The sequence below is a fragment of the Podarcis pityusensis genome, assembly GCF_964106645.2.
Source record: "Podarcis pityusensis genome assembly, chromosome: 6".
Classification (NCBI taxonomy): domain Eukaryota; kingdom Metazoa; phylum Chordata; class Lepidosauria; order Squamata; family Lacertidae; genus Podarcis; species Podarcis pityusensis.
In genome coordinates, this window is record NC_138030.1 from 18,936,214 (window position 1) to 18,952,630 (window position 16,417).

At 47.5% G+C, this 16,417-nt stretch overlaps 1 protein-coding gene across 1 annotated transcript; it reads right to left on the reverse strand.

The window, feature by feature from the left end:
• Window positions 1–3,720: 3,720 nt before the first annotated feature.
• On the reverse strand, window positions 3,721–8,825 carry SNAI1 (snail family transcriptional repressor 1). Its single transcript, XM_081009148.1, has 3 exons — window positions 8,588–8,825; window positions 7,095–7,610; window positions 3,721–4,984 (listed from the first exon to the last, which is right to left on the reverse strand). The coding sequence occupies exons 1-3, from the start codon at window positions 8,664–8,666 to the stop codon at window positions 4,803–4,805; spliced, it is 777 nt and encodes a 258-aa protein (XP_080865274.1). The 5' UTR covers window positions 8,667–8,825; the 3' UTR covers window positions 3,721–4,802.
• Between the last annotated feature and the right edge of the window lie 7,592 nt (window positions 8,826–16,417).

Consider the following 16,417-nt stretch of genomic DNA (forward strand, 5'->3'; position numbering starts at 1 on the left):
CTCTGGAGAGTAGGACTCAAACCAATGGATTCAAATTACAGGAATGGAGATTCCGACTAAACATCAGGAAGAACTTTCTGATGCTAAGAGCTGTTCGACAGTGAAATGGTCTCTCTTGGGAGCTGGTGGACTCTCCTCCCTTGGAGGTTTGTAAGCAAAGGTTGGAGGGCCATCTTTAGCTGAGACTCCTGCATCTCAGGGGATTGGACTAGATGACCTTGAGGATCCCTTCCCACTCCACAGTTCTTTGATTTGATAATATGATGACACCCTAGATCTGTGCAGAACCCTCCCCAGACCACACCCCTCACTGGTCCAATTTGCAACCCAATTGCTTATGGCTGGCTGGAATCTGATAGTGCCTCTTGCTTGTTTGGAGCGAGAATAGAGAGGAGCATGAGAGTGTTTGCAGGAACCAACACACTGTGCAAAGGAAAACATTTGCATTCAGTGCCCTGCGCACCCTCGGCATGTGGCCCCAGGAAGGTTGCCCAGAAGCAAAAGTGGCCCTCAGACTGGGAAAGCTTCAGTAGATGTTTCCATCTGCAACTAATCCATTTCATAAACCTTTTCTTCACTTTAGCATACATTGCTTGGCCAGTTCCAATTTCTGTACAGCTTCACATTTTTAAATATTTAAGGAAGTTCTAGAAAATATTTTTATTAATTGTTGTTGTTGTTGTTATGATGGTGATGAATTGTGGTTCAACAACATCTGGAGGACCATAGATTCTCTGTCCCCGACTTGTGACATTCTGAGTAGTAGTAGTAGCTTAATATAATGGCGCTGTCTCTGAACATGCAGGCTGCATTAAACTGTCATATTCATCATTTGTGCTTGACAGTTTAATGTAACCTGCATGTTCAGAGACAGTACCTGGTGCTGGGAGCAAGCAGCGGTGGGTGGCTAACACACCAACACATCCTGCTTAAATTCTTCCTGCAGGGATTTGGTTGGCTACCATTGGCCAAGCTGGTTGGGGCTGATCCAGCATCTGAAACTCCCATTGATCTAGGCGCATTTTGCAACAGGGGATTTCATGAGCGCCAGCAGTTTCTGAGCTGTGGCCGCAGTACTGCGCCTAATATTTCAGATTAAAACTGCAGAGTAGAAGGAAATGAGGACCTTTTCCTGCCTCCCCACTTCCAGCCACTTTCTGAAGACTGGAGAAGAGACCCTCTTAAGAATGTTAGGGGGGTGGGCAGGGGAAGGACTAGACCATGTGAAAAATGGACCTAATATTTTAGCTGCAGTTCATTCATTTTCAGCTTTGTATTCTTGTTATAAAAAAGCGCACCTAGACATTCCATTGTTGCACCCATAACATAGGTTTAAGGTGCCATTTAGCTCCTAGCTTTCATATCTCAGTTTCTAACACTGGACTGATGGGATGGGATGAAGCCCATCAACACCTAGATGACACAGCATTCCCATCTCTGCCCTCAGTGCCATGGCTCTGAGAGACCAGCTTCCTTTCCTATCATCCTTTAGCTTCCTCCATACAAAACTTCCTCCTCAATCAGCATATTAGCACCAGAGCTTTGCGGGCTGGGCTGGAAGAGCAATGGGTACAGCAGGGAGCAGGGACATCTCAGACCAACATTGTGCCTTGAATTGTGTGGCCAGTTTAGTCTGTGCTGGACTTGCTCTGCTATGGAAACTCTTTGAGGAAAAGTCTATCAACAGCTATAAGTCACGAGAGTCAAAAATAGAACACCTGCCTTTAATAACTAGGGTGCGGAAGTTGTGGCTCTCCTGGTGTTATGGGACTACAACTCCCATCATCCTTGCCCGTTGGCCCAACCAAGGGGCTAATGGGAACTGGAATCAGACAACATCTGGAGAGCCACAGGTTCTTCATCCCAGCTTTAGAGACAGTGTACCTCTTTTGATTGCCAGATGGTGTAGACCAGGCATGTTCAACCGGTCGATCGCGATCTACCGGTCAACTGCTGGCTGTCCCTGGTCGATCCTGGTCTAAAAAAGCTCAACAACTCTGGTCAATCCAATGGATAGATCACTGCCAGGTTATTTATAGTGGGAGTTGATCGCAGTCTCTTGGAAGTTGGACACCCCTGGTGTAGACAAATAGGGCATGTTATATCTCCATCATTGCTTCGCTTGCAGGCTTCCCAGGGAAAGACTATGCTGGACAAGACAGACCTTGAGGATGATCCAGCCAAGCAGAGCTTCTTTTTCTAAGTCAGTGGGCAAGTGGCCAGCGGAAGTCCAGCTCATTGCATTAAATTACAAGGCTCCGCAGAGGTGTGTTTTGAGTAGCTGCTCCACAATTACAGGGGCCCTCATGGAAGTTCACCAAAGTAACTCCAGGATGCAATCCAAGTTATGTATTTTTTTCCCAACTGAGCTGGCGTTTGATGAACTGGCTAAGCAATCCTCAAAAGTACTAATTTCATTTTTTTTTTCCTGCAGGGAGGGATATCCAGCCAAAAATTAACACTTCCTTTTACTGCACTAAGCAGAAGTGATGCTGGTGTAACTCAGAATGCTTATGTGGCCTGCTTGCTATAAAAATAGAGGCCTGACACTCCAGAAAGCTTCTGCTCTGGAGAGTAGGATCCAGACCAATGGATTCAAGCTTCAGGCCTCAGGTTTTATAGTTAAGATTCCTGCATTGCAGGGGGTTGGACTAGATCACCCTCAGGGATCCCTTCCAACTCTACAATTCTATGTCAAGAGTTGTTAGCAAGCAACACACCTGCATACCCCACTTCCCAAAGCATCCTTCCCACTAGCGCAATTCCAAGATGCAGAAATATCACCAGGATATCATGGAAATCCTTCCACTTGAGCAACCTACTAAAAGCTGTGAATTATTTTCCAAGGGAAATGGCAGAGGTCCCATTGTCAGAGTGTCTAGACAAAGCACTAATATCCGGCAAAAAACGCTCATCGGGGAAAGGGATTGCATAATGAAAGTTATAGGAGGCGGGGGGGGAATATAAGGCCTGGCAGCTTTTGTCTTCAGCCCAGGGGCAAGCTGGCTCCAAAAGGAAAAAAAAGCAAGGTAGCAAGGCTAAAAATCCTTGATTGGGTGACCTTGGGCCATTCACTGTTCTTCACCTACCCTTCAGGGTTATGAGGAAAAAATGGAGAGAGGATAACTTTGTACAGCACCTTACGCTCTTTGGAAGAAAGGTGGGATACAATTGCTACAATTAATAAAGGGCAGGGGTATCAATTTCTTTGGAAGAAGACCCTATGGACGAGACTTCATATAGGGAAGGCAAAGTCACCCACTGTCTGCCCTCCCTATGTTCTAGTGAAGATGAGTTTCATAAGATGGACATTTAACCAAAGACTGGGAATGGTCACTTTCCTGAGCTGGACATGCAATGCCACCTTTGATGGCTCTTGTCTATTCAAATGTTAGTCATTTTCAGATGTTGCACTAATGTAAGCTATCAAGGAACAGTGCACAGTGGGTAGGCTTTCCTGAATAAGTTGTATACTAATGTGGCGCTCAATGTATTTGGCAAGTTCTCTTGTTCCAGCCTTACTGAAATGAATGAGAAACGCATAGGAGTTTTTTCATTCAATTCTTCCTAGTTTTATAACAGAACAAGTTAGCAGAGACTTGGGTTAGTCAAGACTGACTTGTAGGGATTTAACCACAGCTAACTTCTGCAGCATTAAAGCATGCGATTTTACACTGGAATACAAGTCGCCAGAAAGCAGAGTAATAGCACAAGACCAGATTATAAATTAACCATTTTATTGAATATCAATAAATTGTATATAATTATATATAAAAAAGTTTTGAATCAGTATAAAATCGTGGCACAAAAATATATAAATACCAGTGTACCTTTGAAATGTAAACATACCCTTTTCTCTTTTTTTTCTTCCTGTTGTTTATGATGTGGAAACAATGTACAAAAGAAAGATGCATTCAGGAGGCACCTGTCAATAACCATAAATAGTTCTTTTGGCACACACCTGTCAATGGGCAGCCTCTCTACACAGGCTGCTATTGTATCGCCTGACAAGTGCCTGCTATTAGTCACAGTTCTTTTGAAAAGCAGTTGTTAAAAGAAGTCATATTAACAGGTGCTTGAGTGCATAGCTGCTCTGTAAACAGGAGTCTTGTTTGAAATGGCTACCCAGTGCCTTCTATAGACATTGTTAATCTTTGAGGCATTGCAAATTATCATTGTGCTGGTGGGGGAAGCAGCTGCCTCGGAGCTAATGCAATACTGTATTACTGCATAGTTACACCTTCTTGGGAGGGTGTGTTTGGGGGGTATATACAACGCTTAGAGCAAGAGAGAACTGAGTGGGGGTTGTTGGGAACACTTTGCTTTTGTCCTCCTTGAGAGGCATATCAATTCAGGGTCAACAGTTAACAGCAGATTTATTTTTTCTTCCCCCAACACCCCCAGAAATAAAATTTTAAAAATACTGTGGTCCTTCAGGCCAGCTAGGTGTAAGGCTCAATACTGGGAGATGCTGAGCACTTTCTGAACAGTCCTTACACTAATAAAACATCAGAATGCTTGTTGTTTTTGCAAACCAGCCTCACTCTGCCTAAACCAAGAAGCATTCTGCCGTGGCCAGGGAGTGCGGAACCAGACTTTTAAAATCAAAGGGAGAGGGAGAAATATTCTGAATGTCACTGCGAGGCCTGAAGCAGGTAGAAGACAAGTTTTGCCCTGGCAGCTGAACTCAAATGGGAAAAACTATATTCCTAGAGGCGCTAGTTACAATATATGCATTGGCATGGAGGAGAGTCTGTAGTATTTTTCTTCTTCTTTTCCTAAGATGCAAGAGGGAAGATCTCTCAGCGCGCCCCAGTGCAGCCTGTTTCTTCATGTTTGTGGAGAAGTGACATTCTGGAGAAAGTCCGGGAGCAGGTTTTGCACTGGTACTTCTTGACATCAGAGTGAGTCTGCAGGTGGGCGCGGAGGTTGGAGCGGTCAGCAAAGGCCCTGTTGCAGTGTGTGCAGGAAAACGGTTTCTCGCCTATGGTGACAAAAGTAGAAGGGAATGTTAAACCCAAAGTTCCCAGACTGGCCCATGCACCTGCAAGTTTAATCGTTTGAAGAAACAGGTAACAGGAAGCCAAGCTAATGTATATTTAAATGAGGTACCCAGGATCAAAAAGGTAAGAAAGAGTCAACCCATTTGTAAGCAGCTTGAAGCAGATGGGAATTAGTTCCTACCAATTTCGGTGGAATTTATTTCCATTTAAATCGCTTCAAGATCAGGTGTTAGGAGGAGAGCTTCACTGGAAGATAAGCACTTTTCAGCTCCTGACTTCAAGGGGACAAATGGTTCTCTCTCCCATCGGCTAAATTTTGACCATGGATGGGACTTCAGTTTCAGTAAATTTACAAATTGATCCAGGAAGTAAGCTCTATAAACCATAGTAAGACTTAACTTTGAGTAAACATGCAGAGCAGTGGGCATTTGCTCCAGCAGGTAAGTCATTCAGAAGTCTCGTTTGACAAGACTAAAAAATAATAATAATTCTGCATCGTGCAACATGCAAATTATCTCATCTGTTGGCTCACTGTGAGCTGCGCAAAACGCAAAGCACTAATTGCATCAGTCTGGCCGCCCTGGAAGCTTCACAGATCCAAGTATAGCTATATCCTTCCCAGAGCGGCTTCCCTGCCTCTCCACTCCTTCCTTCCCTCCACCCGCCCCCCCCCCCAGGCCCTGCACCATCCGCTTCAAACTCTTCCATGCTGAAAAGACTAAACAGGATGAATTCCTGTCAGAGAAGTTCTTTTGGAACTAACAGGCGTGCTCAATTTGGAAAAAAGCACAATTAAGTCTTTCTGGCTTCCTTCAGGCAACATCTTTAGAACCTCTAAGAGGGTGTGAAATCAGCACCAAGTAACAATTAAACCATCCCGGCAACAGGCACAAAGGCTGGCTTGGAGGGAGATGCATTGTGAATGTGATACTCCTTGGATTAAAAGCTAAAAGAGCTTCCACAGCCTGGCAGCTGTGGAGTCTGGTGTTCAGCCTGGGGCGATACAGTAACAGGTGCACCAGGGGGGGAAAGCAGCATGGCTACATTAAAAGCACCTGCCTGGGCTGACAGGTCACCTCTCTCTTTCCCCCCTCCCCCTCCTCTTTCCAAGGTACTTCCCGCCTCCTCCAGCAGTTACCCATTAGTGGAACAATGCAAATCAACAAGGCCTGGAATGATGCATCCCAACAGCACCTTTTGTGCAGGGAAGCAAGCTTATGTTTCCTTGAAGGGGAGGATTTGTGTGCCAGAGGGAAGCCCTCTGGGATGAGAGCTGTGTTCAAATGAAGCAATTAAAAGCACTATTCTCCCCTCCACAACACCCCTGAGCAACACCTCGCTCATCCTTGGAATACAGGGAGCTATAGAGAAGGTGGGGGTGAGGAAGGAAATGCCTGCTGCTTAAACCCCCAAGGAGAGTATTTCATTAGAGCCCATCCCCAGCCTCTGTGTTGACATTACACATGCCTGCAGCGTTGGACTGCGAGGCTCTCTGGTGCAAAGCCCTTTCCAGTCAGAGTGCCCCTTTGTGCAAGAGTGACTCAAGGACAGTTCACATGACTGAGCAGCCTGCTGAGCCGACAGGGTGGGTGTGCATGCCAAGTTTGCGGGCACAGTAACGTGATATGGATCACTTCCTCACTGCCACGGGCCCAGAGCACAGTGCACACTGCACTGTGCCAGGATGAGCCACATGGAAAGAGAAGGAAAGGGAGGAGGGATTGGGGTACATGCTGGACTAATCAGATAATTGCTTCACTGTGTGGAGTTGGAATAAAAGCAACCAACGATCTGCCACAAACAGAAGCACATCCCCCAATGTGCAAATCTGCTCTCATGCATTGTTTGCAAATAGGGAACTGAATTTGGGAGGGATTGCAGGTGGATTTTGCTCAGAAATGCTGGTTAGCAAGTAATTTTTTTTCAGAGAGAGAGAGAGAGAGAGAGAGAGAGAGAATCCCTTATCTCCTAGATAAACTGCATGCAGTGTTGACTTGAATCAGGTTGGAAGCAATGGGGAGAGGAGGAGGAGGGGGCTGGGGTGAGAGAATAGATAAGAGTGACCAGAAACAAACAGAAGAATGGCTTTACCAGTGTGCGTTCTGATGTGGCCCTGCAGGAGCCAAGGCCTGGAGAAGGCTTTGCCGCAAATTTTACACACGCAGGGCAGGGTATGGCTTCGGATGTGCATCTTGAGAGCTCCCAGGCTCACGTACTCCTTCTCACAGTTTTTGCAGCTGAAAGATTTCCTGGCTTGGGAGTCGCAGTGCAATTGTCTGTGCTTGGAAAGGCCTGCAAAGGTGGAGTAGGACTTGTTGCATTGGCTGCAGTGGAATTTCTCCGCTTCGGTGGCAGAAGAAGCTGGGCTGGGCGGGTCAGAGGTCGTCTTGCCATCCTCCTCTTCGCTGGAGGTCAGGTCCAGAGGTTTGGAGCCAGGGCTGGGTGGAGAAGTGGCACTTTTCTTGTACTCCGGCTCAGAGGTGAAGAAATTGGAGAGCAGCCCTGTGTCCCATACAAGTGGAGGGTAGTAGGAACCAGCACTCAGCAGATCAGGCTGGGGGATGACTGAGATGGGGTACTTCTCATAAAAACACGGGGAGGCGATCACTGCAAAGATATTTTTTTAAAAAGCCAATGGTTATAAAGTGAGCATGCAGCACTGGAGACAACTTAGGCAGGTGCTGGATCCTTCCTTATCCACAACATTCCCCACCCTCCATGAATCAGAACTGTAGAGTTGGAAGGGACCCTGAGGATCGTCTACTAGTCCTGGCAATGCAGGAATATGCAGCTATCCCACACCAGGATCGAACCTGTAACATTGCCGCTATGAGCACCACGCTCTAGCCAATTGAGCTATTTGGCGGCTTAGCTCTCCCAGCGCCACCTGTTTTCCAGTGCTTGGAAAACAAAACCAACTTTCTTCAAAGTATATGACAGCGTCACAACTAGGTTACTCCCACAGCATGAATCAGAAGCAAGCAATAAACTCTCAAGTCACCTAGGGAGCACCAGCATCACTAGGTTGGAACCAGGGCTAGGGCAACTGTGGCCTCCAGTGGTTGTTGAGACTCCATCTCCCATCAACCCCAGCCACCATAACTTTATACTCAGGGGCGATGGGAGCTGTAGTCCAGCAGGTCCTCCCTCCCCGGTCTAGAACTTAACCGTGCTGTTCTAAACCAGTCTCCACACCGTGTCCAACGGGACTGACTCCCAGCCAACTGCAGAAAGTTGCCGCCAAACCTTGGAGACTTGAAAGAGCCGAAAGACCAGTTAACATCTCCCTGCCATAGCAGCGGCTTCAGCGCTGCGTCGCGGGCGCTCATCTGCCCCCAACAGGATATACCGCTTAAGTTTTAACGATCGACCCATCCATGCTTAACCCTCAAGCAACCGGGGAACCCACCGAGCGCACGGATGACCCGAGGCTCACGCCCTCTCCGTGCGCCCACGTGCGCTCGCCCGCCCTGGGCGCACCAAATTGCGCCTGGCAGTCCCCCCCGTCCCCCCCAAACCGGCTCAGCGCCGCCATCCCTCCTCCTTCTGGTCCATCCCTTTCCCACCCGGTGCAGCGCGCCTACCAGTCTGGCTTTCCAGTTCGCTGTAATTGGGCTTCTTGCTGGCCGAGAAATGCTTCTTCACCAGGAAAGAGCGCGGCATCTTGCTGGAGAGTCTGGCGGCGCCGAGGCGGCTCCAATCCAAGCACTGCGGAGGTCGGGAGTGGCGATGCCCTCGGTGGGTTTCTAAAGGGAGACTGCAAATGAAACTAAACCTCGACGCGACCAGTCGGCGTGCTGCGAGCTAAGCGGCCAAAGCGCCAGCGCCACCGGCTAAATATGGGCAGGGCGGCAGGGGGCGAGGCGGATCCGCCCCCCGGTGTCACTTGGCAGCCAATGGGCAGAGGCAGGGAGGGGTCCGGAGGCTCGGCTCTTTCTAGCAGGTGCTCCCCGAACGAAGCGCACTGGCTAGGATCGGGGTCCGTCGGAGCAGCGGGACGCTTGAGGCGGAGAGAAGCTGGCAAAAGGGGGCTGATCCAGCCAAGATGTGGGTTTGGCTCATGAAAGCGAGGGAAGAAAAGAGACACCCGGGGAATTGTGGGGGTGACAAGATAGGCCGGTGTGGCGCAAGCTTTCATGGCCGTCGGGGTTGCTTTTGCGGGGGGAAGGAATAAACGCCACTGATTTCACTGAGACCTATAGTTAAGTAATAAGCGTACCTGGTATTTGCAGCATTGGCTAAACACGTTTATTCCGAAGAACATCCAATCTAACGGCGCTTTTAGCCGGAAGCCCACGGAACTTAAGAGAACTTACTTCTGAGTAGGCGCGGCTGGGATGCAGCTGTTAGGGCGCTGCCTGTGCTAACCCTACCCAGGGGCTGTGCGTCAACAGTTTGCAGTTTTTCCTCCCTTGGGTAGTGTGTGATGGGGGCCGGGGGGGGGTGCCCTAAGAGAGGACACAGAACTCCAGTCCACCCTATATCCTGATAGTGGAATACTCAGAATATTCCGACAGCCTCTGGGGGTTACAAGGAGCAAAGCGGTGGCGCCCCTGGAGAGAGGCGTGCAAATTGCAACTGCCTTTCCCACTTCGCCTAAACCAAACCAAGGGCAATGAGGGTGAAGACGGGGAGATTTGAGAAACGCGCATCGTCCGCAGACTTGCTTGGCAACCATATTCACTGAGGGAGATCCGTCCGGGGGTGTGTGCGTAGATTCCCCTCCTCACTTTCCCAATCACCCCAGTGTGGTTTTTTCATCCAGCGCTGCCTGCTTCTTGCTATGGGCGCCCGCTCCGCGCATTCCCTTGCAGTGATTTGGAGCCACGTGTTCCCGGCTTCCAGTTCCGGGCAGGCCCGCACGCGCCTGCCGCTTGCCACCTGCCTTCCCCTTCGCTCCGTCAGCATTCCAGAGCCTGTGCAGAGAGGCTCTTGCCTGAGGTGGGGAGGCGAGAGCTATGGCCTGGCTCCTTCGGCCTGTCCCCTCTTCCCCGATCCAGAGCTTGCCTTTCCCTTCCACCGACAACTCTCAAGTGCCGTGTAGCTACGTGGGTAGATCAGGACAGCACTTTAAGCCAGGACAGAGCAGGAGAGAAACGGGGTGCAAAGAAAATGCGGTTTCCTTTCCTGGCACCACGCCCTCCAAAATAACGCACCACTTTTTGCCCAGTACTGTATATAAAATCTCTGCGCACAGCTGCACACAATTCCCAGGAGGAACTTCTATACTGCCAGCTTCTGATCAAGACAAATAGTGAGGGTCTCGGTTTGGCTGGAACGTTTGACTTTGGACTTCACAGCCTCTGGTTATTTTAGGGTGGGATTCACATACAGCAAATTCAGGTTGTTCACTTAAAGTTTATTTAGTGCTTTTGCGCAACAAACAACCGCCCCCCCCACGCCCTCAGGGCTCTGGTTGCTTCTAATTAACCTGCCTTCAGAGCATGCCTTCTGATTTTTTTGCACAAAGGGGCTCCAGAAAACCTGCTTATTGAGCAACTGTTCTGATTAGTTTTCAAGGAGATGCCTTGAAGTTGGCAATTTGATAAGTTTCAATTCAGATTTATTTATTTTTGCAGCGAGGTTAGATGATGTTACCCCAGTGCAAGTGCTAGTTCACACTTTCAAATGTACTTTTTTCTTACTTTAAAAAGGTTTGATATTTAGGGAGAAACAGCTTTGTTGCACAAGACCTCCCAATCAACTATAATTGTGCAACCTGAGACAGCAAGTCAGTGTGATCGAATTCAGCTGAAAATGGTGACATCTTGGAAGTGCCCAAAGCTTGGGGGGGGGGGTGTTATAGGACACCGGCTGACTTTTGAATACTCATTTTTATTTGTCTGCGGGGAGGTTACATTATATTGCATCAATAAATTGCTAAGCCACACTTCAGAGAGCATCTTAGCTCTGGAACCTGCAATTTGCCAGTGAAACTTCCCTGCAAAATAGCAATAGTCTGGTAGCACCTTCTGTGATAAGGGAAGTGACAGGGAGATGCACAAAAGTTTTTGCCTGTTTGAGACAGCACCTCCCTGCAAACAAATCAGGATAAACGCTCAATAAACAGGACACCTGGGAACAACCTTTATTTACTATCAAAAGGGACTGTTCATTTATTGAAACAACTCAGCACTAACTGTAAAATATGTGCCAATGACATTTATGAAGCAGGAAACTTTTGGTTGCTTTCCGTGGTTTTTCCTTGTTCTACTAGGACACCAGTGCCCTCTCCAGGAATCTCAGAAAATGCATCCTTTCAGCAAAGCCCAAGTACATGGTCACATCGACACTGTGCATTTAAAGTACTGTACTATGATAATACTTTAACAGCCATGGCTCCCCCCTTCAAAGAATCCTGGGAACTGCGGTGTGCTAAGGGTGCTGAGAGTTGTTAGGAAAGCCCTGTCCCCCCCCCCCCAGCTACAATGCTTAGAGTGGTTTAACAGTGAACCCCTCTTCCCAGGAAACCCTCTTCCCTGAACTGCCCACTGACTGCAGAGGAAACTGCAAGTTGGTTGCAACATCACAATTTGTGCCTTTGAGAGTTCGGGTAACTTGTCCAGACAATGCATTCTCAGTGGCACCCAGCCCCCTGACAGAGCATTTTTACATTTTCAATGGAATGAAAAAGATGGTTCAGTTACTTGAGAAATAGACTTGTCTTGGACCTTGAAAAGTGTACAGTTAGTAATTTCAGTGAGCTTTGTATGACTTAGTTTGTGGTGAACCTTTGTGGTTTAAGCAAGGCATGGGCCTATTAAAATGCTTCTATTGCAGTAGCTAACGTAGGTTTCACTGGCTTGGTTTAGAAAGCAGTTAGTATAAACAAAAAACAAAAAAAACGCTAACGCATTTTTCTAGCAGACAAGTCCTGAGAGCTTTATCAAAACCCAATTACACTGCTATATCCCATCTAGAAAAAGTTCCTCTGAATCATTCAAGAAACGCAAAATGTAGGTCAGCCAACCACTTAATTCTGTGTTAGTTAATAACTAATCAATTAAATAACCTGTATTATCAAGTGTTCTGTTCTGGGTACTATTTGCTGGGAACCACAGGTAAGGAGAGCCCTGTTGCACTTGAGTCCTGCTTGCAGTCTTCTGATTTATTTATTTCAATTTATTAACTGCCCTTCACAAGAAGGTCCCTGGGTGGGTTACAGCAACAGAAAACACAGTATTAAAAGCAGATTAAAGCAAATTCCAATCACAACTAGAGAGGGTCCTAAAATACAGACAAGTGTATCTCAAGGGTCAAAAGCCAGGGTAAAGAGCTCTTCAGTATACATTGAAAGAGCTGCAAGGAAAATGCCAACTGCATTTCGGTGGGGAGGGAATTCCACAACCTGGGGACTGCCACAGATAATGACTGGGTTCTCTCTCACACACACACCTGAACCTCTGAAAGTAGTGGAACCACCAAGAGGAACCCCTTCTGTTGATCTTAACACCCAATAGGTCTGTATGAAAGGAGACTGTCTTTCCAATAGTTAGACCCCAAGTTGTTTAGGGCTCGAAACACCTTGAATTGGTCCTGAAAACTGACAACCAGTGCAGCTGTTTTAAAATGGATTGTATCATATACGTTCTATGGGGAACCCCAGCCAATAATCTGGCTGCCGAGTTCTGGACCAGTTGAAGTTTCTGAGTCATCTTCAAGAGCTCTCCCACGTAGAGTGCATTGCAATAATCCAATTTGGAGTTGCCCATCCAGTCCAGCATTCAGTTCCAGCAACAGTGGCCGACCAGATGCCCTTGGGAAGCCTGCAAGTCAGACATGGTTGCGACAGAATTCTGCCCACCTGCGATTCCCAGCAACGGGTATTCAGAGGCATGAGGGAGAACGTAGCCGTCATGGCTAGTAGCCGCTGATAAGGGAGAAGAAGGCAATGTCATCGGGATGGTAGCTTCTATTGTGCTAAAGTGTCCCAGAAATGAATACAATTAGCTGCAGTTAAAGGAGGTACACACTGGGCGGACAATGACAAGTGGTTGTAAAATGAGATAACTGTTGACTCAAAGGCTAAAGTTTGTTGGCTTGCTCTGAGCTGTTTAAACCTAAGTGCAGATATTTATAGGAGGGAGAGGGTGTTGGAGGAGGGCTCTAATTTAGCTTGGCAAGGAAGATGTATACCCTTTTGATATATCGCTGTAACACCAAAGCTGGAGGCTAGTCCTTAAATGTGAATAAGACACAACGTGACATTCAGTGGGTAAATTTAGCATTTGGGGATGCCTACAGGTGTGTGCATGTATATGTGGGATGTAATCTTGTGCAAGCAAGAAGCTCAGGTGACCTGCTCACCTTGATCAGGTGATTAAGGAAATTTTGGGTAGGGATGGAGATAACTTCATTGTAAAGAAACCTGTTTGGTGATGACGTTAGCCTCAGCAGAATCATGTGCCGTGAAGTGAATTGACCACCTGTAATCCAATCAACCTTGGACTAATCCCAGTAACAAAAAGAATGGGGAATAAAACTGTAGTCCACTTGTGCTAAGCTTGCACAACTGTGATCTCCTTGGAGGAAAAAGAAGATATAAATTAGCAGGTGATCACTACATCACTAGACTTCCAGGGCCAAGTTAAGACATATCTGTTCTTTCAGGCCTTTGGTGATGTTTGATTAAATTGTCCGAAGTTCAGTCCTTTTTTTCTGGGGGGCCGCAGGGGTATGCATATCCCTAAACATTTTGTGAATCTAGGTTTGGCCTCATTGAGGGGCAATATTTCAATATGAGTAGGAAAATGAGAGTACCCCCTAAACATTTTTTAAGGAAAAAAAGCACTGCCAAAGTTGCTATGGATTTCCTGCTGCACTTGTTGTTTATAATGATTTGTTGTTTTATAACGACTGTAGTTGTTTTGCTGTAGGTTTTATAATTTTATTCAACATTTTATAAACTTCTCTGGGACCATCAATGGGTGAAGAGCAATTTCAATAAACAAACAATCGGGCTCTCTCTTTGTTTCTAGGCATTATTTAAAGTGCTGTTCGGACCACCTTCTCCCATATGAGCCTGCCTGCATATTATAACTTGACACCATCCGCAGTGTCCTCCTGTCCGTATTCTTGAAAGAAATGCTGGAGCTTTGGTGTCCCTCCACATGCAAGCTTTGCAACTCCTTAGGGAGGCTCCTTTCATTCTCCTCCTACTGGCCTTGCACTACAGCAGCAAGACAGAGGTAGCCAAGATGATGCTCTTCAGGTCTTGAACTGTAACTCTTAGCATCTCTGACCATAGGCAGTGTTTTGGGGGGTTAAAGGAAGTTGGAGTTAGGAACACAGGAAGTTGCCTTATTCTGGATCAGATCATTGGTCCATCTAGCTCAGTATTGTCTACGCTGGCAACAGCTCTCCAGGGTTTCAGGCAGGTGTCTCTCTGAAGGTGCCAGGGATTGAACTTTCTGCATGCAGAGCAGATGTTCTACAACATGGAGGGCACCATGTTGGCTTTCTCTGGCCCCTGGCTTCCAGAGCAGGAGTGTCTCCCATCATTCCCCCTCCAGCATGGCCAGAGGTTAGGAGAGCCAGTATGGTGTAGTGATTAAGAGTGGTAGTCTCGTAATCTGAGGAACCAGGTTCGCATCTCCGCTCCTCCACATGCAGCTGCTGGGTGACCTTGGGCTAGTCACACTTCTTTGAAGACTCTCAGCCCCACTCACCTCACAGAGTGTTTGTTGTGGGGGAGGAAGGGAAAGGAGAATGTTAGCCACTACCCTTCGGGTAGTGATAAAGTGGGATATCAAATCCAAACTCTTCTATTATGGGAGCTGGAGTCTAACAACATCTGGAAGGCTGCAAGTTTCTCCACCTCCATTTTAGAGGCCAGAATTTATTGCTGAGGCTTCCCACAACTGAACTGCGATTATTCTGCTCTAAAATGTTTTTATTATTGCTATGTTTAAGCTGGGTTTTTAATTAAAAAATGCTGGCTTCTTATTCTTTATGGTCCGTTGCTTTTTATGGTATTTTAGAGTGCCGCAACTCCAGAGTCGGCCATGACTGGACCTAATGGTCAGGGGTCCCTTTACCTTTTTACTACTTTTTTGTTAGCCGTCTTGAACTATATCACAAAAGGTGGGATATAAGTGTTTTAAGTAAGAATAATGATAATCGTAACAACACCAACATATGATAGTTGCGTTGCTCACAAAAGCTTGTGGAGTGTTGTGTTGTTGTTGTTGTTTAGTCGTTTAGTCATGTCCGATTCTTCGTGACCCCGTGGACCAGAGCACGCCAGGCACTCCTGTCTTCCACTGCCTCCCGCAGTTTGGTCAAACTGATGTTGGTAGCTTCGAGAACACTGTCCAACCATCTCCTTCATGGATTACTGCCTTGTCATGGCGAAGGGGCTTGAATACCGTATTTTTCGCCCTATAGGGTGTACCGGCCCATAGGGCGCACCTAGTTTTTTTGGGGGGGGAATAAAGGGAAAAAAATTATTTCCCCCCAGGCGCGGGGCTGGGGCGGGGGAAGCCCGAGCTTCCCCCGACCCCAGCCCCCAGAACAGGCTGCTATCCGCAAGCCTTGGGAGCCCGGCAGGAACTCCTGCCAGGCTCACCAGGCTTGCGGATATCTTCCCGAAGCCCGGGGCGTGCTGCTCAGCGCGCCCCAGGCTTCGGGTTGCAGGCTGCTATCCACAAGCCTGGAGAGCCCCGCGAGAACTCCCGCCGGGCTCTCCAGGCTTGCGGATAGCTTCCTGAAGCCTGGAGAGCGAGAGGGGTCGGTGCGCACCGACCCCTCTCGCTCTCCAGGCTTCAGCGAAAGCCTGCATTCGCCCCATAGGACGCACACATATTTCCCCTTCATTTTTGGAGGGGAGAATTGCGTCCTATAGGGCAAAAAATACGGTAATTAAGAGAAGCTATGAGCTATGCCGTGCAAGGCCACCCAAGACGGACAGGTCATAGTGGAGAGTTTTGACTAAACGTGATCCAGCTGGAGCAGGAACCGGCAAGCCACTCCAGCATCCCTGCCAAGAAAACTCCATGGACAAAAACAACAGTAGTGTTGTAGCTTGCATCTTTTTTGTCGTTCTAAGAATCATGGAATTGTAGAATTGGAAGGGACTACGAGGGTCACCTAGTCCGACCCTCTGCAATACAGGAATCTTTCGCCCAAAATGGGGCTCAAACCCATGACCCAGAGATGGAGTCTCATGCTCTACCAACTGATCTTTCCCAGGATGGTTGTTGTTCACAAGATCAATATACTGTAACGTGTGCAAATTTACTGAAAATCTCAGAGCTATACTTTTACCATGAAAAAAAAGCTCATCAACTCTTCAAGTCTTCAGGAAACTGAGTGTGATCCACATTTATTTACATGTGCCGTGCCTCCAAAGTTGCTTGGTTGCGCAAATGTTATGAACAGGAGTTACGACATCCCTTCCACCCCTCAGAGTTACA

Excerpts from the sequence above, each read along its gene's own strand:
- SNAI1 (XM_081009148.1), bottom strand. The coding sequence starts at position 8,666 with ATGCCGCGCTCTTTCCTGGTGAAGAAGCATTTCTCGGCCAGCAAGAAG. Across the intron at positions 7,611-8,587 it reads CGAACTGGAAAGCCAGACTG|TGATCGCCTCCCCGTGTTTT; the intron begins GTAGGCGCGCTG and ends ATATCTTTGCAG. Across the intron at positions 4,985-7,094 it reads CCACATCAGAACGCACACTG|GCGAGAAACCGTTTTCCTGC; the intron begins GTAAAGCCATTC and ends TTGTCACCATAG.